The 20,707-nt window shown below is 40.6% G+C and overlaps 1 protein-coding gene across 4 annotated transcripts; it reads left to right on the top strand.

The window, feature by feature from the left end:
• Positions 1 to 1,015: 1,015 nt before the first annotated feature.
• LOC120725794 (beta-1,4 N-acetylgalactosaminyltransferase 1-like) lies at positions 1,016 to 17,507 on the top strand. 4 transcript variants are annotated; one of them, XM_040018835.1, is made up of 6 exons: positions 1,016 to 1,220; positions 7,817 to 7,935; positions 9,633 to 9,803; positions 9,948 to 10,054; positions 10,640 to 10,677; positions 17,115 to 17,507. In XM_040018835.1, exons 1-6 carry the CDS (start codon positions 1,065 to 1,067, stop codon positions 17,202 to 17,204), a joined length of 681 nt encoding a protein of 226 aa, XP_039874769.1. In that variant the 5' UTR covers positions 1,016 to 1,064; the 3' UTR covers positions 17,205 to 17,507. The 4 variants fall into 4 exon arrangements, with proteins under 4 accessions (XP_039874769.1, XP_039874773.1, XP_039874770.1 ...); XM_040018836.1 differs by lacking the exon at positions 1,016 to 1,220 and adding an exon at positions 1,242 to 1,552 and having other exon boundaries at positions 17,115 to 17,429; XM_040018839.1 differs by lacking the exon at positions 7,817 to 7,935 and having other exon boundaries at positions 1,038 to 1,220; positions 17,115 to 17,425.
• Positions 17,508 to 20,707: the final 3,200 nt, after the last annotated feature.

The following is a 20,707-nucleotide window of genomic DNA, read 5'->3' as shown; positions in this document are numbered from 1 at the left end:
CTGATGTAGGTTGAGGTGTGGTGGTGTGTTTGTCTAAAATAAAGCAAACACAGTCCTTTCCTTTATTTTTTGGCTTTTGATTAAGTGCACAAATTTATCTTCAGGAAATAAGATTTAGGTGTCAAAGAAATACAGATTCAATATTTGGGTTATAATTTGTTGTATATGATAATAATAATGATAATAATAATAATAGATAGTTTTCTAAATCTTTTGTTTTTGTATTATAATTTAACTTCTTAAATTTTATACAATGAGTTGAGTAGAGCACAGTAGAGTTTACTGGCACTCCTTTTATCTAGAGAAATGTCACTCGCAGGTCGATTAACTCATGCAGGCTGTTTAGTGCCAGCAGAAAGTATTTTGACTATATTAACCAATAAAACCTCATTTAAAAAATAAAATTAAACTTTAAAACTTTTACATTTATATTTAAGAAAAATACAGTAAACATGCCCCAACCACCATACCACCACTGCTGTTTTTCACAGATGGGACCTGTCAGCATTGTCCTATGACCTGCACAGCTTGCAGTGTGGCCCTCCTTTCTCCTCCAGCCTTCTTAGTCGTCCTGTGCCTTCAGCTTGGCTTACAGCTCAACCACCAGTGGAGTTACTGTGGCTCAAGCAGCCCCAGTAGCTTTTTTAATGTTTGATTTCCAGACCAGATTTGACCAATTACTTTTACAGTTTTGTAAAAAAAAAAAACCAAAATAAAGAAGTGTAAAATCTATGGACTCTAAATTGTCTATGGACAAGGTTCCTTCTTGTGCTTCCTCTTTGAGAAACTTATGAATAAATGCAGGAGTGTTACTCTGTTGTCTTGCTATTGTATAGGAAGACACACACACATACAGACCCACACACATATTTGTACTTCTCCTTTTTCTTACACAAACAACATTGACATTACCTATGCTGAGTATTCCAGTCTTTAGTGTTTACTGTTGCACCGCAAGACCTGTAAATTTCACATTGCCATCTAGTCAAACTAGCTTTACTGTCACATGAAACTACATCAGGGGAACAGCTGATGCCTGACTCAAAAAAAAGCTGTTGGCTATAATGAAAACTGGTTATGCCGGAAATTACCTTTATTTACCTAAATGTTTTGAGAGAGAAATATCTGCTTATTTGTACTGCTATTCTTGGTGCATGCACATACTACATACTGCTACACAAGGACCAAAATCCACAAATTATCTAAAACAACAAGAAAAGGTAAATGACATATTATTCAGACTTTGGTTTTGTTGTTTGCGTTATTTCTGTCGGTAAAGCATGGAGCTGTGTGGATGTATCAGAACAGTTGGTTGAGCTTTTATTCTGCTGTTCAACCTTGCTCAGTGGTTCCGCCTCCTTATCGTACCTCATCGTAACACTATATTGTCCTCTATGACACCAGTTACCTGAAAAGAAGAACATCGCACCTTTCATAGTGTGCAAACTTTTCAACAATTATATTCAAATTGTTCAAGTTTTTCAAGAACGGCTTTTCGTCACTCGCTCATCACTTTTTCTTATTGTGGCTCCATAAACAGCAGGAAGAAGAGGTAGGAAATGAGCAATTTTTTCTATACTTTTGTCATACTACAAGAATAAAAACCCAATATCTTTGCAATTACATAAATAAGTTATGTAATTTAAAATTTTCCGATACTTTCCGATTCTGGCACTGTAGGTATTCATTAGTTTTGTTTAATCATGCACCTGTGAAGGAAGTTTGTCTTTGAAGTAAATAGTCCTTTACCACAAAAAGGGAAAGAAGCCCATACTTTTATATTTATATACTTTATTAGGTACACTTGCTGGACAGCTATTTAACCCATGTGTTCAGGCTTTTAGGCAGGTAAACATGGTCAAAACAAGCTTCAGAAAATGCTGATTGACCAACTCTACACATAAAACGTTGTATCACTGAGGCAAGCAAGAGATAGTGGCTCTCCCCTGAGGTTTCACCTTAAAACTAAATTTCTGGATCGTTATGTCATATGAATAATCTTACTCCAGGTAGGAGCCATATGAGTTTCTCCTCTTTTGATTAAGTGGGTTGGTTTAAATGGACTCACTGTATCGGTGCACGGGTGAGGAGCGTGTCTCATGGGTGTGTTAGGTGATAAATGTGGTTGCACTCACCTGTTCACTGCACCTGATATTGATGAGCAGAAAGGTAGGGTGAGCATGAGGCAAAACTGGTATGTACGTAAGACTAGGTTGAGTTAGTTAGGTTTAATAGGCAGATTAGTGGGGGATATTGCTCCTGTTAATTGTGTGTGTCCAAGGTTTTATGAAGTGAATGTGAAAGTGAAAGTGAAGTTGATGTGTTGGAATGAAGCTGTGTGGCATAGGTGCAGTTCAGCATTTGGATTTGTAATGTTTTGAAGAAAAATGGAGACACACCAATTAATACAATGTGTGGATGTGGATGGAAAGAAAAGACAGCCGAAACCAACTGCTAAGGCTTTGGAGAGTCACATTGAAAGGCTTCAAACAGAACCTCACACTAAGATTAATAAAATTAAAAATGTCATAAAGGTTATCAAAGAATTAAAGCAATCTGAGGATAATGTTTCCACTGTTCAGGCTCAGTTAGAGAATTTGTCTGTGTTGCTTAATGAGGCAACTCATCTGCATGAAACCTTGCTTCCTTTGCTTCCTCAAGAAGAGCAAGAAAAATAAATTGCTTGGTTCATAAGTGTGCGAGCACATAATACTGAGTTTATGGAAGAGATAAAGAAATGGCTTCATGATGCAAAGGGAAACCCTCAGAGTAAAAGTCTGGTGTCTGAGCTTGATTTGCCACATTTAAATCCACCTGGTGTTGAGTCTTCTGATGTATTACCTGCTGGAAATGGTTCTGGTGCTTCTAGGCACGCCGGGAATGTTGGTAAAGGTGCTGCGATAGATGATGTTAATCAAAGTGATAGCATCTCTAATGTTGGAAACAGAAGTTGTTGGAAAAGCAAATCATCACTCATGCGGATACTCCTTGGCACCAGCGGCGGTCTCGAGGCTGGAGCCGAAAAACAACTCCCTGATAACGACTGTGTTTAGTCTGTTCCCTCCCATTCCATGCAAGGCCACCTGGGTTGGCTGGAAGACTGTTTACTTAGCCTAGCAGGGCAAAGGACACTGTCTCGGCTGAACTATGGACACGCACACACATACACTTACACTGATAAGCACACACTCATCCCCCTCCCTTTCCAAACGCCTTCGATGCTTGTTTCCTGCGGGGGAACACGGTGGGTCTGTGTGCAGCGCTGGAATGGTAGCGCTGTGCAGGGCAGCTGCTGTGTTCGCTTCGTATTACTCCTCACCCCCCACCCAATCCGGTGGCTTGTCATGTCTTTCACAAAGTTGTGCTGTGGACATTTATGTGCTTTTTGTGCAGAGGAGTTTTTTTGTTTCCTGTTCTCGTGCTGTCCTACCATGGACGCACAGCATGAGTAGAGGTCTCTTTTTTTCCTCTTGTACTTTCCCACTGTAGTGTATATTTCAGTGTTTTTCTGTAATGCTACCGATCTCCGACTTGTATCCCCATGTAATGTCTGTGTTGTGTGTGTAAGGTCGGGGGGGTCCCATTTCACTGCAGGGCAACCTGCGTGTGGCGAATAAAGCTTTGATTGATTGATTGGCTCAATGGTTTCATCTGCCTTGCCAATACGCTTAATGGCAGAGGCTGACATGGTTGCCCTTCTTGTTCGACAGAGGTTGTTGAAAGAAAAGCATGCTTTGGAAGAACAAGAAATACAGCTTAAGAAAAGAAAGGAGCTGCTTGACTTAGAAACTGAAATAGCAGCCTTGGCAGCAAAGGTGAATGTTTTAAAAGCTTCTGAATTGTCCCAAGTCTCAAGTGCTGTTAATGGTAAATCTGATGGAATGAATTCGTATTTAGAACGAGAACAGGAGAGTTTAGGCGTTTTAAATCCTAATGCTCCGATGTTCAAACCTGTGTTACCAGAGCGACCATATCAGGGTGTTGATGCAAGTGATCATCAAGCGCAGGTATTGGATGTAAGGCCCAAGGTTAAAAATATTTCTCAGCCTAAGATGCCAGGTGCAGTTTCAACTACTCAGATGATGTGGCAGTCTCACGCACGATCAAAACATCTTACACATACAGAGCAAGGTGGTGAGGGTCATGATCATCTAGTCACAGTTTTGAAGGAACAAAATGAAATTACAACTTTATTGGCTGAGCAGCAGTCTCTGTTTTTGCTACCAAGGCGTGGCATTCAGTTCTTTGATGGTGATCATTTGCAATATCAAACCTTTATGAGAGCTTTTGAGCACATGGTGGAGAGTCAAGCTCACAGTGCTAAGGATTGTTTATATTTTCTCGAGCAATACACTAGAGGCCATCCAAGAGAAATGGTCAGAAGCTGTCAGTATATGCCTGTTGAGTATGGATATGCTAAAGCTAAATCTTTGCTCCAGGAGAACTTTGGCAATTCGCTGAGAATTGCTGCTGCCTGCATTGAAAGGGTCAGTAAACGGCCTCCTATAAAATCTGATGATGTGAAGGCTTTGCAGGAATATGGGTTTTTATTAAGGCAATGTTGTAATGCAATGGGAGACGTTGAGTCCTTGCATGAGTTGGATGTCTCTGCTAATATGCAAGCAGTTATAAAAAAGTTGCCTTATAAGCTCAGGGATAAGTGGAGGAATGTTGTCTGCGATCTGCAGGAAAGATTTCAACGTAAAGTGTTTTTTTGCGACGTTGTTGAGTTTGTCGAAAGGCAAGTTAAGATCGCAAGTGACCCATTGTTTGGAGATATACAGGATCCTCCAACAGCCATCAGAAAAGAGGCGAGGAATGATAAGTCTCAGTTTTACCCTAAGGCTAAGCGGAGTAGTTTTGCTACTACAATGACCAAGGTGGAAGGGAAGATTGAGCCAGCATTGAGGCGAGAGAGTGGTTCAGTTGTGACCAAGGTTTGCTTGTTTTGTGGAGCAGGGCATATGTTGGATTTGTGTCCTTCATTTGAAAGAAAGTTGCACTGTGAAAGATTATCTTTTTTGAAAGAGAATGGTGTGTGTTATGGTTGTCTGCGCATTGGGCACAGAAGCAGGGACTGTAGGAAACGTCTCTTGTGTAAAGTTTGTAATCAGAAACACCCCACACTCTTACATATTCACTCCAAGCAGAGGGAAAGTGTTTCAGTGCAAACTATAGGAGGGAGAGAACCACCAGATGAAGGTCCTTCATGTGCTGTGCAAAGCAGTGGTGTTACTGGGGCCGGTGAGCAAAATAGTGCTCTGTCCATAATACCAGTTAGAGTGAAGTCCAAGAAAGGTAATCAGTCACTGATAACCTATGCTTTTCTAGATCCTGGGAGCTCAGCTTCATTTTGTACTGAAGGGCTCATGAATAGGCTGAATCTTTCAGGAAGGAAAACTGGCATTCTTTTGCGGACAATGGGTCAGGAGAAAATGGTCAGTAGTTACGGGGTTTCAGGTTTGGAAGTAGCCGGTTTGGATTTAGATCACTACTGTGACTTGCCTGACTTATTTACTCAGAAAAGCATGCCTGTTCATCAATGTAATATTCCTCGACAGGAAGATCTCGATAGATGGCCACATTTGCGCCATATTAACATACTGGAGATAAATTCCGGGGTAGACCTGTTGATCGGGACCAATGTGCCCAAGGCTTTAGAGCCATGGGATGTTGTTAGAAGTCAGGATGGAGGTCCCTATGCAGTAAAAACTATGCTGGGTTGGACAGTGAATTGTCCTCTCAGAGAGGATTGTAATACTGACATTTTTGATGTGAGTGTCAATAGGATTTCCGTAGCAAGATTGGATGAGCTGTGGGAACGTCAAATGAAGACTGACTTTCCAGAATGTATTCAGGATGAGCAGTTTGCTTTGTCTAGAGAAGATCAGCAGTTTATGAAGTCAGTGATGGACTCTTTTAAGTTGGTTGATGGTCATTACACCATTGGTTTACCTTTTAGGTGCAGTCAGGTAGAAATGCCAAATAATAGGAAGGCTGTAGAACAGCGAGCTATGAGCCTTAAACAGAAGTTTATGAAGGATGATTCCTGGTTAACAGGGCCAAAGTTTCTTGCTGAACCAGAAATTAATTGTCCAGTGAACCTTGATTTTGGAAAGATCTCTTCAAATGATCCAGAGATTAAAATGGCCACTTTAGTTAATGCTGTTGATGCAAATGAATACAAAGATGGTGCAATGAAGTTCATCACTTATTTTTCTTCTTGGCATCGTCTGAAAAGGATGGTTGCATGGATTCTTAGATTCAAGAGTTTGCTGCTAGAACTTAGTAATAAGGATAAGGAGAAACAGCTGAAAGAGAGCTTTAAGTCTAGTGTGACCAAAGAAAATATTGAGGAAAAGCTTAAAAGAGAGTTGCAGACTGTCAAGGACCATGCTGCTAAAGGATTTCTCTCGGTAGAAGAACTTGACAAGGCAGAGAATGCAGTTCTTTGCTTTTGTCAAAGGAGGAGATATTCAGATGAGATCAGTAGACTGCAGAGGGGTGAAAAGGTGAAGAAGAGTAGCGAGCTCTATAGGCTTAATCCTAAGCTTGAGAATGGTGTGTTGAGAATGGGAGGTAGGCTTAGTAGAGCAGCTATGCCTGAAGATGCAAGGCATCCCACTATTATAGCTAAGGGTCTTCATATTTCTGACCTTGTGCTTCAACATGTACATCAGAAAACAGGGCATGGTGGACGTAACCACATGCTGTTCGAATTGCGGCAAAGGTATTAGATTCCAGGTGCAAGCATTGCCATAAGAAGGATTTTGGCTAAATGCGTTGTGTGTCGCAGACTTCATGCAGCACCGGGATATCAGATGATGGCAGACCTTCCACAAGATATATAAAAAATAAAAAACATTAATGTTACTAAAATCAATGGATAATTATGTCAAAGTATTCTGATCTCAATATTTTTCCAAAATAATCATTTTGATCCTACTTGTGCAGACCTAGTTTGCAATGATAAAAACAACATTCTTTTTGTCCAAATTATTGCAGTTATTTATTTTGAAACAGACAAAGCAAAAATGAATTGCGCCTTAAAATTGCAGTTTGTCTGAACACAGGCAGATGGCGCTAATTCTGACATACTACCTGGACTAATGGACTAATCTCTTCCAATCCCACGAGCCCCTTGGCAGCCAAAAGGACTTATAGTATTGAAAGATACAGGCAAGAAACTGTCAAAATGTGTTTTCCAGTGTTTCTGGGTTTTTTTTTCATGTGTAATATATCTGTTTATATTGGTAAACCGATTGTAGATAATAGACTTTACAAAAGGCTTATATATAAAATAAAGAAATAACTTGTGTCGCAAGTATCTTTATGATTCCATGATATTGTGTCTACATTTTATTCAACTGGGTCTTTTCTGCCCACTATCGTTATGCTACTGCTATATTATTCTTCAATTTCTGCTGGTCCCTTGGTCAGCTCACTCTTCAAAAACACATTTCTAATGTAAATGAGACTATTCACCCGAATAAATAAAAGACATCTAAATGTTGACAAATCATTTACAACAGCTTAAATATTTCTGGCAAGTACTGTAAATTACTTTTTGGCAATAACACAGAGAGCTTCAACTGAGAGACATGAAAGGCAGGATGAACTTTTTACAGAAGCAAAGGAAAAAATGTAAAAAAAAGAAAGTATTTGTTCATTTTATACATGTTCAATCATATCTAAGATGTGAGTCAAGACATAACATGTTTTATATGAGTGATTTGCAAAATGTAACTATTTAGATGGTAAAGATTTTGCCTTTGTTAATTAATCTGCTATAATGTGTGTTTCTGTGTATCAACAGATGTCTGTCTGTACAAGCTCAAAGCTTTCTGTGATTGCTGTTGTCGGCGTGCTGATCATTATGTTTGCATTCTATTTCGGGGATTTGTGGACAAGTGCGCTAGCCTACAAAAAACAAAGGTAAAGTATTCCTGTATCCTGATGTGTGTGTGTTTTCTTTTCTTGGCAAATAGACTGAAGCAACTGAGTGAGAAGGATAAAGTGATGTCCGTCCCTGTGTCTGTCCCCGTGTGGTAGCCCTGTGACAGACTGGCGACCTGTCCAGGGTGTACCCCGCCTCTCGCCCTTTGACAGCTGGGATAGGCTCCAGTGCCCTCCGCGACCCTGAAAAGGATAAGCAGAAGCAAATGGATGGATATTTGATAGTGCCTTTGGCTACGTTCACACTGCAGGCGAAAGCGCATCAAATCCGATTTTTTTTTTTTGACCCTATGCGACCCATATCCGATCATGGTATGACAGTGTGAACGGCACAAATCCGATATTTTCAAATCCGATCTGGGTCACTTTCGTATGTGGTACTGAATCCGATACATATCCGATGTTTCAGAAAGCGACTGCTGTTTGAACGGTCATGTCGCATTAAATCCGTCTTTTACGTCACTGACACAAGACAGACGCCAATTATCACCGCCGGAGAAGACATCGCGAACGCTTCCTGGCCATCCGGTGAAACTGCTGGGAAGACAACGTTGGAGAAACGTTAACATTTTATTTGTTCTGTATAATCTGCAAATTCTGACAGAAATCTGCAACTATCCTTTGAAGCACTGCTCCTCTCTAAAACAGCAATAAGGATAATTATTAGGTTATCTACATTATTATGTAAATAACAAAATAACTTAAAGCAAAAATTGGGAAACGTGAAGTCCAAAGTCTCTATATTAAGGGCCATCAGTCAAACAATATTGTTTGCTCTGGGTCTAAACAGAGCAAGTTGTGTGTGACATCTTCTTTTGTGCATGCGGGCCGCTTTGAGCGTTCATACTAGAGCACGTTTGCTGTCGCATTTTATTTGTAGTGTGAACAAGCAGACAAAAAAATTGGATTTGATCAAAAAATCGGAATTGAGCATTAAGACCTGAAGTGTGAATGTAGCCTTAGTCACGATCATTGTAGAGAGAACTGCATATATGTTTAGAAATGTTCTGGGAGATTCGTGAATGATCTCTAATTAATTTTATTCAACATTTGTACACTTACTGTTTCCGGTCAATAATGACCAATCACTAGAAATGAATGGTGGAGACAACAATTACTGTAAATAACTGAGTTCAGATGGCCGTAAACACACACACACACACATACGCACACACACACACAATGGATTCCCTAGCAACTACTCTGGAAATGTTTGCCCAATAGAGCCTCACTTCCATGAGAACAACTCCTCTGTTGGCAGTATCATTGTATCATTGAACATTTCTCGTAGATTTGGTGTACAATGCTTTATTTGAGGCCTTGCTCACAGGTCACCAGGTGTCAGCACCATGACAAGCCGATATATAACCTAAGTGAGGCTCTTTACTACTTATTTGATCACTACACTGGTGAGGAGGAGAGAGGCCAGGAAATTGATGGTGGGGATGCATTAGAGGAGAAATTGTCTGCATCTGAAGGTGGCACGGAATATAATCCATGCAATCTAGACCAAGAAATGACTGATGAGAAATAATCCAATGATGAAAAGGATGGCCATGCTGAGGCTGCCATAAGGATCACATTACATAAGGATATACTTTCTTTTATACTTGACTGTAGTAGTTCATTTAAATGTTGATGTTGAATTGTGACTCTTCAGGACTTCCATATTACAGGCACTCTTCAGGATCTCTAAGTTATAAGTCATCTTTGCCCACACAACACCGTTTACCTGGTCCATGCACTTGTCCTGATGGCTCTAGAATCCTCAAAGACCACATCCCACAAGACCAGTATGAGGAATTAATGCAGCGACGAGCTAAAGAGTTCCAGCAATACAAAGCCAGGTAGGAGATGGATGTATGAGTGGGAGCTTTCCGGGAACTGTTAGACTCACAGTTCAGTAATAAAATAATTTAAAGTGTGTGTGTGTGTTACTGAGTACTCAAAATTCTTTTGTGTAATTTTTCCCAATTCCATCTCCTCAACAGGACTAATTCAATACTATCCAAGCTACTTTTTGCTTTGCCTAATTCTCCTCTGCAGTATCCTATCCAGGGCGTTATAGTACGACCCTTGACTGCAACTGCAATACCAGGTGTGTTAAGCTCAATATATGCTTCAGTCACCAATGTTTCAGTTTTTATGTTCCTATAAAAATATAAATGCAAATAGAATAGGAAGGCAACAAGGCCATGGTTCACAGTTGTTTATGAAGATACTGTTAATATGAAAGTGATCATAGTACTTTTTATAAAATTATGCTGTCAGTAGTCTGATCGAATTGGTCCCAATCATGTCACTGGGACACAAAAACAGCGCAAAAAGCTTAATATTTTCAAAAGTACAAAAGTAATGACACCAAAAGATATAGCAGGTAAGAACAGAAATGGCAGAATTTTTAAAATTTGAATGGTGAAAATAGCCTGAGAACTGTGGGAGTAGTCAAAGGACAAAGAACGGAGCAACTAGAATAATAAGAAGATTAAAAATATAGGGAAACAGGAACACAATAGGTTGAATGCCTATGGCTTTCACCCACTGAGAAAAACCTGAGTGAAAGATAGCTGAGGTGTCCTCAAGAACTCACCTGGCAACACTTGTGTAAAGTCAAAATATGATGTGAATATGTGTATTTCAGTAGAAGGACTAAGTGACACTGAAGGTAATTTTTGAATTTCAGGTTTACGTCTGCATGCTGAAGAAGGAAACAGCTATAAGGTTGGTCTGATATCACAGATTGGAAACAGGCAGACAGGCAGATCTCCCCCAGATCTGCCTGACTGAATGGTAGAGGTTGGCTGATTTATGAAAGATGGCTGCTGAATGTTTCTAAAGTTCAAAGATATGTGTGTTTAATTTGTATACTGTATACTAACTATCAAAAAAAGTTTGCCACACAAATTGCATTCATGTGTGGCAAACAAGGCTTGATATACAATCTACATAGTCAGTACTGGCTTTCATAACACATCGTTATTCAGTTTCAGTCAGTTTATTTTAGTAGACCCTATATTTCACCAGGTAACACTGGTATTGGCTAGTGATATATGTAAATATGTGCAAGTTATGCATGTACAGTAATTTAAAACTGACATGAAAATTTGCATTATTAACCAATTAACCAAGTATAATAAAGTTTAAGTTATTGTGTGTTACATACCTAGTAGAGTCAACAGATTCCCTGAATGTGAATTCAATAAGGAGAGATCATTAGATTTGATTTATTGATGAAAAGAATATAGGTAGGTGTTTTGCGGTTAGACTACGATGGCCTTTCTCAGCAGAAAGGAACCCCAGCTGTGAAAGGGATTAGAGCAGGAACCCCAAAATAACAAATACAGTTCTTCTGGCTGGGGAAAAGAATATGCACGTTAGGAGTAGAGATGGCACGATACCACTTTTTTATGTCCGATACCGATACCGATATCATAAATTTGGATATCTGCCGATACCGATATGAATCCGATATAGTGTTTTTTAATCAACAAAACTGTTTTTTTAAATATCTTGCTGCATTTTGTATAAGTTCATACTCAAGTTTAAAACAACAACTACACTAAAGCTATTCTCTTATACCTGTATGCAAAAAAAAATATTTCATAGTTCAGCAATACTGATCAATCTAATAAACTTAAACCTACACCATCCTCCCTATTCTGGTATTTTAAAGAGTACTTAGCATAAATATTAAGCAACCTAACTAATAGGGTTCCCACTCCCAGCAACAACAAAAATAAATAAATAAAAAATAGGGAACCACCCCTCACGCTCCACCTCATGATGCTTAATCGACGTAATCAACCTTAATTTGATGCAGTGTGAAAAAAAATGCACAGAAATCAATTATTTTTCAAGAAATATTAAATAGATTCAACATCTTTCTTCAACAAAATTGCAGACTGCACAGATGGTACCTTCCCAAAGGAAAAAGTACTATAGCTTACTAGGGTATATATATTAGACTTAATAGTTACTATATACACTAATTGACTTCTATTCATTTTACATCAGATTAAAACTTTGGGTGTCAGATTTGGATAATTATTTATTAAAAGCTAGACATTTTAAATGAGAATAAGAAAGAAAAGTATGTCTTTGTGCCCCCTTTTCCCTGTTAATGCCCTATCGGCCCCCCTGGCTAAACTTTGCTAGATCCGCCCCTGCACAGTTACCAGCCGTCAGCTACGTAGAAAAAGATCCTCGAGTAGAAAGTAATATTAAATACATTCTAACAACAGCTTATCAAGCTTAAACGTGCTGCTGTTGTTCAGCCGCTGGTTTCCTCTTTCTGGTGCAAAGTGGGCCAAAAACAAAGAAGAGAGACGGAGTCCCGACAGAAAAGCCGATCAGCTGATCGTTAAGCAGTTTCATGATTGAAGTAGCAGCGAGAAGAGGCAGTCGCTCCATATATCGCTTGTTAAGCTTAACGCAGGAATGCTTTACAAACATTCAGAGATGGACTTACACACTTGCTTTACTTCTCTCGGGATAACTTTGTCGGAGATGAAATGCCGGGTTGCTAGCGAAGCTCCAAATGCTATCCAGACCAGAGGCGGAGCCAGACATTTGAAACACCCGGGGCTTAGCCCAAAAGGGTAGTATGCATGTGGGATTTTTTTTTTTTCCCCTTTGGGGGGGGGTAGAAATGACTGAAAGATTAATTGGCTCTGTTTTGAGTTTTGTTCAAAAAAGAATGACTTCATATAGGGAAAAATATATATCACATGTGCAGGACACCTTAAACTAGTTTTTTAATTAAGCAGCAAGGCAGAACAAAATCAGGGCTGTATCAAGACACGAGGACTAAACTCCAATTCAACCAGACCCAGAACTGATCCAGAATTAAAACAGGACTACTTGGGACTTAACCAAGACAGAACCAGAATCAGAACTAGATGATAGTAGCACTAAAAATCATCATAGACTTGCGCTACATTTATTTTTTAATTTTACCAAAGTACAATATTTAGATTGAGAAAAGTTTATATAATTATTTAGCCTTGTTGTGCAAACAAGCCTGCATAACTTAATAAATATAGAATTTGAAAAATAACAAACCTAAAAAGAAATACTAAGTACTAGGTACATGAGTACCTATGATACGGTGATACTTTTGGCAAACGACCATTTGACTAACATGTGTGTCTCACCTGCTCTTGTTCATCTCTGTTCTGTCCTCATTCTCCTCTCTCTCCCTCTCTGTTCCTCTCTCTCTCCCTCTTTGTGCTGACAATCATCAAATATACAGTTGAAACCAGATATTTACAAACTCTTCAGATAAAAACACAAACACTTTTTTTAAATTGTAACATCAAATCAGACTAAATGTTTATTTTTTTTTAGATTGATAAATATAAAAAACATATTTGTTAACTATCTGTATTTCTTAATTGCAAATGGCACCAAATTGTATTCAAAATTGAGCCACATTTATGGAGCTCCACAGTTCTTTTCCTGGTGTTTTGGTTAATATCTCTTGATTTTCCCATGTCAAAGAAACAGGCTCTGTGTTTTGCCTTATATGCATCCACAGGTGTGCCACCAATTTACTCACATGGACTCTACTAACCTATCAGAAGCTTCTTCAGCTCAGAATGGAATCGTCTGGAGTTTCTTATTAATTAACAATAAACTTAGTGTACATGTACTCCTAAATTTGATGAAAGTGATAAAAATAGACAGCTCTGTCTCTCTTTATTCTGACATTTAACTAATTCAAAATATATTTCAATATTTATCTAAAACAAAAGTTTACTCTAAATTGATGTTGTACAGTAAAAATGTTTTATGTTTTCTCCCTAAAGTGTATGTAAATATCTGGTTACAAATGTGAATATCCTGCTGTGTACTGAAATCCCCCTTGTTTTGCATAGAAATATACTGAACAACATACAAAGCATAATATATAAAATAACATTTACCTGAGTTTTTTCTTTGAAAGAAGCCTCTAATGTCCATTCTTATGTTTCAGTACATAACTGAAACCGATTTAGTCGGGGAGGGTAAGAACTGAAAATATGAAATAAACACATGTAAGCTAAGACTCTCTAAAAATAAATAGCATTTATTCGGCTTTTCATTTCGCCATTTGTTGATTCACTTGAAGAGCAAGTAACGTAATATTGGTCAAGTGATCAGTTTGATATCAATCTTTCGTGATGCACCGTCATATTTACATTATTTGTACGGTACGAATGATTTGCTTTGGTACCTGGTCAAACTTAAGCTCTCCTTAGTATGGCTGGCTCCGTCTCTCCAACAGCGCACTCACGGGCAGCAGCTGCCCCGCCCCCTCGCTCAGTCGCTTAGTGCCTGAGCTTGGATCATACCAATATCAGGGGGGGATTCACGCACAGTCGTAAATTCCCACAGTGTGCACTATGTGCTTCGAATATTGTGTGTACTTTTTGTTTTATACAGTTGTCAGCCAGGCATCTAACTATGAAAAAATTACACTCCAAAATACCCCGGGCTTCTGACAAAACAACCCGGGCTTAAGCCCAGTAAGCCACCCCCACGCTCCGCCCCTGATCCAGACCACCACAGGTCCCGCATGCCACAGCCGCTCTATGTGATGCATACTGCTCCGAGTGCTAACGTTCTGAGGTGAGTTACGGCGTCTTGCAAGTTTTGTGAGGTGCTTTCGTGATATTTAATGGATCGGATTACATTTTTTATTTTTCTCCGATATCCGATCCAGTAATTTAGGTCAGTATCGGACCGATACCGATACGTAATATCGGATCGGTCCATCTCTAGTTAGGAGTAATGCATGTCACTGGCAGGGCATAGCAAGCATAAGTACAGAGAAGGGTGAAAAACTAGGAAAGTTCTGGTAGGAACCCAACCAGGGTTAAAGGAGAGCCTTTTAGCCAGAGGAACAGACCGCCCATCAGAATGGGTGCTGGCACTGGCGCCGGGCCTCCAATGGCCACGACAGACCAGTACAGTGTCTACCTCACTGCAGCCACAGCACCAATCAGTCTGTCGATCTCCTGCTCCCTTCTCCCCTAATTTGTGAACAAGACCTCAAGATATTTAAATTTCTCCACTTGGGGCAGGAACTCTTCCCTGACCCAGAGTGGGCACTCCACCCTTTTGTTCAGCTGACCGAACCACGTAACCATGGCATAGTTGTCAACTATGTATTCATAGTTGTCCTGCTGGTTTGTCAAAACCAGAAGCAATGACCAGATTTGTGATACGAGATGTATGACATGAGCAACAGAGTTGTTATAGCTCTTAGTTCTTGAGACTAGACCAGAATAAATAAAAATAAAGAAGCTTTGCATACTTGCATCTCCCACTAGTTTGCACTTTAACAAGACAGATGACACATCTTTGGGCTGTGTAATGTATCTGATATGCACTGAATCTTAAATAAAACTATACAGGGAGTGCAGAATTATTAGGCAAGTTGTATTTTTGAGGAATAATTTTATTATTGAACAACAACCATGTTCTCAATGAACCCAAAAAAGTCATTAATATCAAAGCTGAATGTTTGTGGAAGTAGTTTTTAGTTTGTTTTTAGTTTTAGCTATTTTAGGGGGATATCTGTGTGTGCAGGTGACTATTACTGTGCATAATTATTAGGCAACTTAACAAAAAACAAATATATACCCATTACAATTATTTATTTTTACCAGTGAAACCAATATAACATCTCCACATTCACAAATATACATTTCTGACATTCAAAAACAAAACAAAAACAAATCAGCGCCCAATATAGCCACCTTTCTTTGCAAGGACACTCAAAAGCCTGCCATCCATGGATTCTGTCAGTGTTTTGATCTGTTCACCATCAACATTGCGTGCAGCAGCAACCACAGCCTCCCAGACACTGTTCAGAGAGGTGTACTGTTTTCCCTCCTTGTAAATCTCACATTTGATGATGGACCACAGGTTCTCAATGGGGTTCAGATCAGGTGAACAAGGAGGCCATGTCATTAGTTTTTCTTCTTTTATACCCTTTCTTGCCAGCCACGCTGTGGAGTACTTGGACGCGTGTGATGGAGCATTGTCCTGCATGGAAATCATGTTTTTCTTGAAGGATGCAGACTTCTTCCTGTACCACTGCTTGAAGAAGGTGTCTTCCAGAAACTGGCAGTAGGACTGGGAGTTGAGCTTGACTCCATCCTCAACCCGAAAAGGCCCCACAAGCTCATCTTTGATGATACCAGCCCAAACCAGTACTCCACCTCCACCTTGCTGGCGTCTGAGTCGGACTGGAGCTCTCTGCCCTTTACCAATCCAGCCACGGGCCCATCCATCTGGCCCATCAAGACTCACTCTCATTTCATCAGTCCATAAAACCTTAGAAAAATCAGTCTTGAGATATTTCTTGGCCCAGTCTTGACGTTTCAGCTTGTGTGTCTTGTTCAGTGGTGGTCGTCTTTCAGCCTTTCTTACCTTGGCCATGTCTCTGAGTATTACACACCTTGTGCTTTTGGGCACTCCAGTGATGTTGCAGCTCTGAAATATGGCCAAACTGGTGGCAAGTGGCATCTTGGCAGCTGCACACTTGACTTTTCTCAGTTCATGGGCAGTTATTTTGCGCCTTGGTTTTTCCACACGCTTCTTGCGACCCTGTTGACTATTTTGAATAAAACGCTTGATTGTTCGATGATCACGCTTCAGAAGCTTTGCAATTTTGAGACTGCTGCATCCCTCTGCAAGATATCTCACTATTTTTGACTTTTCTGAGCCTGTCAAGTCCTTCTTTTGACCCATTTTGCCAAAGGAAAGGAAGTTGCCTAATAATTATGCACACCTGATATAGGGTGTTGATGTCATTAGACCACACCCCTTCTCATTACAGAGATGCACATCACCTAATATGCTTAATTGGTAGTAGGCTTTCGAGCCTATACAGCTTGGAGTAAGACAACATGCATGAAGAGGATGATGTGGACAAAATACTCATTTGCCTAATAATTCTGCACTCCCTGTATGAATGATGAAAAATATGTATTTGCGTCAGGTTCTCTAAAAGGCGGGACTAATGTCTAATGCCTTCTCACTTTAAAGCTTTCTTCTGGTTTAAAAAGACAGCTTAAGGGGTGGTGCAGTTTTGTGGAGATGGTAGTAATGTTGGTATTGCTAAAATTACTCAGAGCACTTTTAAGTTTATTCATGTGTTTCTATTCTAGGTTCTCTTAACTGTGTCTAATGGTGTCCTAACAACAGAAACTCCAACTGCAGAGGCCACTGTTCAAGGTGAGTTTCCAAGTCAAAGGTAAATTTATATATACACACTGGTACCAAATTAATATTGGGTTTTTTTTAAACCATATTATTAGCTTGCTTTTTTCTCTTTGTTTCATTGTTTTTTGTTCCAATGTCCCCGATAGAAGGGTCAACATTGTACAGAAAATGCTAATATTTATATAATTATTTTGGATGAAACGTTGAAGAGTGGAAGAAGTAAAAGCTGGGTGTAAGGTAAACTATATGCCAGGGGTGAACGTGATATTGATACACTGATCCATACCAGTACAGCATCTACAGCAACACATTGGGATATCATTCAAACTGGAGACGTTTATTTGAATGGTAACAAAGAGAGGGAAGGTACGGGATTGCACTTGTTGATCTGTGGGACCAACCCCTGAATACAGGAAGTTTGAAGTTATGAGTATTACCTCAGTGCAGACCTTGGATGGATGTGGTAGGTGAGGGGATTCCCCCAGTTTTAATTGCCTCTAAATTCTAAATACCTACCTAATTAAAATATGGGGGGGGGGGGGGGGGGGTTCCTTGCAGGCCCAGTATGTACAGCTGTTGCGGCTGTACCTCTTGTTCAGTGTTCTTGAAATATGACTGGGTTTAGTTTAGTTGCCTGGACTGTAAGACTCAAAGTTCTGAGTTCAATTTCTCTAGCCACACCTGATAGCCAGGGCTTTGCTCATGGGGGCTAGCTGGCCTCAGCCCAAAGAAGCCACAGTGGGATGCAAAAGTTTGGGCAACCTTGTTAATAGTTATTATTTTCCTGTATAAATCATTTGTTGCTACAATAAATGTCATGTCAGTTAAATGACATTCAGTTAAATATGTCATATATGAGACATACAGGGAGTGCAGAATTATTAGGCAAGTTGTATTTTTGAGGAATAATTTTATTATTGAACAACAACCATGTTCTCAATGAACCCAAAAAAGTCATTAATATCAAAGCTGAATGTTTTTGGAAGTAGTTTTTAGTTTGTTTTTAGTTTTAGCTATTTTAGGGGGATATCTGTGTGTGCAGGTGACTATTATTGTGCATAATTATTAGGCAACTTAACAAAAAACAAATATATACCCATTACAATTATTTATTTTTACCAGTGAAACCAATATAACATCTCCACATTCACAAATATACATTTCTGACATTCAAAAACAAAACAAAAACAAATCAGCGCCCAATATAGCCACCTTTCTTTGCAAGGACACTCAAAAGCCTGCCATCCATGGATTCTGTCAGTGTTTTGATCTGTTCACCATCAACATTGCGTGCAGCAGCAACCACAGCCTCCCAGACACTGTTCAGAGAGGTGTACTGTTTTCCCTCCTTGTAAATCTCACATTTGATGATGGACCACAGGTTCTCAATGGGGTTCAGATCAGGTGAACAAGGAGGCCATGTCATTAGTTTTTCTTCTTTTATACCCTTTCTTGCCAGCCACGCTGTGGAGTACTTGGACGCGTGTGATGGAGCATTGCTCCCAGGCCTCTGGTAGAGGACCCAAGCTTGAAGGATAAACCGCCCGCAGGGGCGTGCTGGGTATATGTATATATATATATATATATAGATCCGTCATCCTATTCATGTAGCCCCTTCCGCCGGGGTTACTTGCGTAGTAGCATTCCAACAACGCCCTGTTTTCGTCTCTTGCCCACCGATGCCTTCTTGTTCCAGTAGCCCACTTTTCGTCAGGGTGCCCTGGTTCCTCAACACCTGACGCGGACCTTGTTGATCCGGGCGACGTCCGAGCCGGCATGCCTTCATATTTATCTGTCTCGCTCATGTCTGCGGTAGGCTCGCTTACCATAGGGGGTCTAGCCTTAGGACCCTTACTGGATACAGACGCCCCAGGCAGGAATCGAACTTGCGATCCTGGGTTCCAAAGGCGTGTAGTCTAACCACTACGCTATCCAGCTGCTGGTGGTGGCTAACCATAGTGGTGGTAGACAAACAGAAGAAGACGGCCGTAGTGATCGATGTAGCGGTTCCGAATGACAGCAATATCAGGAAGAAGGAACACGAGAAGCTGGAGAAATACCAAGGGCTCAGAGAAGAGCTCGAGAGGATGTGGAGGGTGAAGGTAACGGTGGTCCCCGTGGTAATCGGAGCACTAGGTGCAGTGACTCCCAAGCTAGGCGAGTGGCTCCAGCAGATCCCGGGAATAACATCGGAGATCTCTGTCCAGAAGAGCGCAGTCCTGGGAACAGCTAAGATGCTGCGCAGGACCCTCAAGCTCCCAGGCCTCTGGTAGAGGACCCGAGCTTGAAGGATAAACCGCCCACAGGGGCGTGCTGGGTGTTTTTTTTTAATTTATATATATATATATATATAATGCAAGAGGGTGCAAGATGCTAGCAGGCAAGGCATACATGGAACGCCATAACCAAGTGGCCGGCATAGTGTACAGGAACATCTGTGCCGAGTATAACCTGGAAGTCCCGAGGTCAAAATGGGAGATGCCCCCAAGGGTGGTGGAGAATGACCGAGCTAAGATCCTGTGGGACTTCCAGATACAGACGGACAAAATGGTGGTGGCTAACCAACCGGACATAGTGGTGGTAGACAAGCAGAAGAAGACGGCCGTAGTGATCGATGTAGCGGTTCCGAATGACAGCAATATCAGGAAGAAGGAACACGAGAAGCTGGAGAAATACCAAGGGCTCAGAGAAGAGCTCAAGAGGATGTGGAGGGTGAAGGTAACGGTGGTCCCCGTGGTAATCGGAGCACTAGGTGTGGTGACTCCCAAGCTAGGCGAGTGGCTCCAGCAGATCCCGGGAACAACATCGGAGATCTCTGTCCAGAAGAGCGCAGTCCTGGGAACAGCTAAGATACTGCGCAGGACCCTCAAGCTCCCAGGCCTCTGGTAGAGGACCCGAGCTTGAAGGATAAACCGCCCGCAGGGGCGTGCTGGGTGTTTTTATATATATATATATATATATATATATATATATATATATATATATATATATATATATATATATTAGGGGTGCAACGATATTCGTATCGATATTGAACCGTTCGATACAGTGCTTTCGGTTCGGTACGCATATGTATCGAACAATACAACATTTGTAATTTATTTTATCAATTTTCCTTCTGACGATGCTGTCTGTGTTGAGCGCTCAGTGAATCTGTGTTCGACTACTCCGCCTAGGCTGCACTGTCGAGCGCAGATCCACTGAGCGCTCAACACAGACAGCATAGTCAGAAGGAAGAGCGCAGGGCAAGCTAGCGAGACAGAAGTTAAGCTCTACTTGCAACATTCAGATCTGGCGTTTGGAATTATTTTGGTTTTCATGTGACGTATGACCCTGAAGGTAAGCGAGTCATGGACTAAAGTAAAACAGTATGTTGGATGTGCCATGCAATGCTCAATTACATTGGTGTGAACTAGTGTGTTAGCGCAGTTAGCTCGTTAACGTGTTGGCCGTCTAGCCCCATGCACGGAGCGATCGGCGGTAGCTCGTTAACGGAGATTTGCCGTGTTGTGGCGTTAAGGTCATTTCAACGAGATTA

The sequence above is a fragment of the Simochromis diagramma genome, unplaced genomic scaffold (genome assembly GCF_900408965.1).
Source record: "Simochromis diagramma unplaced genomic scaffold, fSimDia1.1 OVJJ01000725.1, whole genome shotgun sequence".
Taxonomy (NCBI): Eukaryota; Metazoa; Chordata; class Actinopteri; order Cichliformes; family Cichlidae; genus Simochromis; species Simochromis diagramma.
Note: the sequence above shows the minus strand (reverse complement) of the source record. Positions and strands in the feature narration are given on the sequence as shown.

Bases quoted from the DNA above. Each gene is read 5' to 3' on its own strand.
- LOC120725794 (XM_040018835.1), top strand. From the start codon at position 1,065: ATGAAAACTGGTTATGCCGGAAATTACCTTTATTTACCTAAATGTTTT. The intron at 7,936-9,632 runs GTAAAGTATTCC...TCCATATTACAG, and splicing joins CTAGCCTACAAAAAACAAAG to GCACTCTTCAGGATCTCTAA. The intron at 10,678-17,114 runs GTTGGTCTGATA...TTTCTATTCTAG, and splicing joins AAGAAGGAAACAGCTATAAG to GTTCTCTTAACTGTGTCTAA.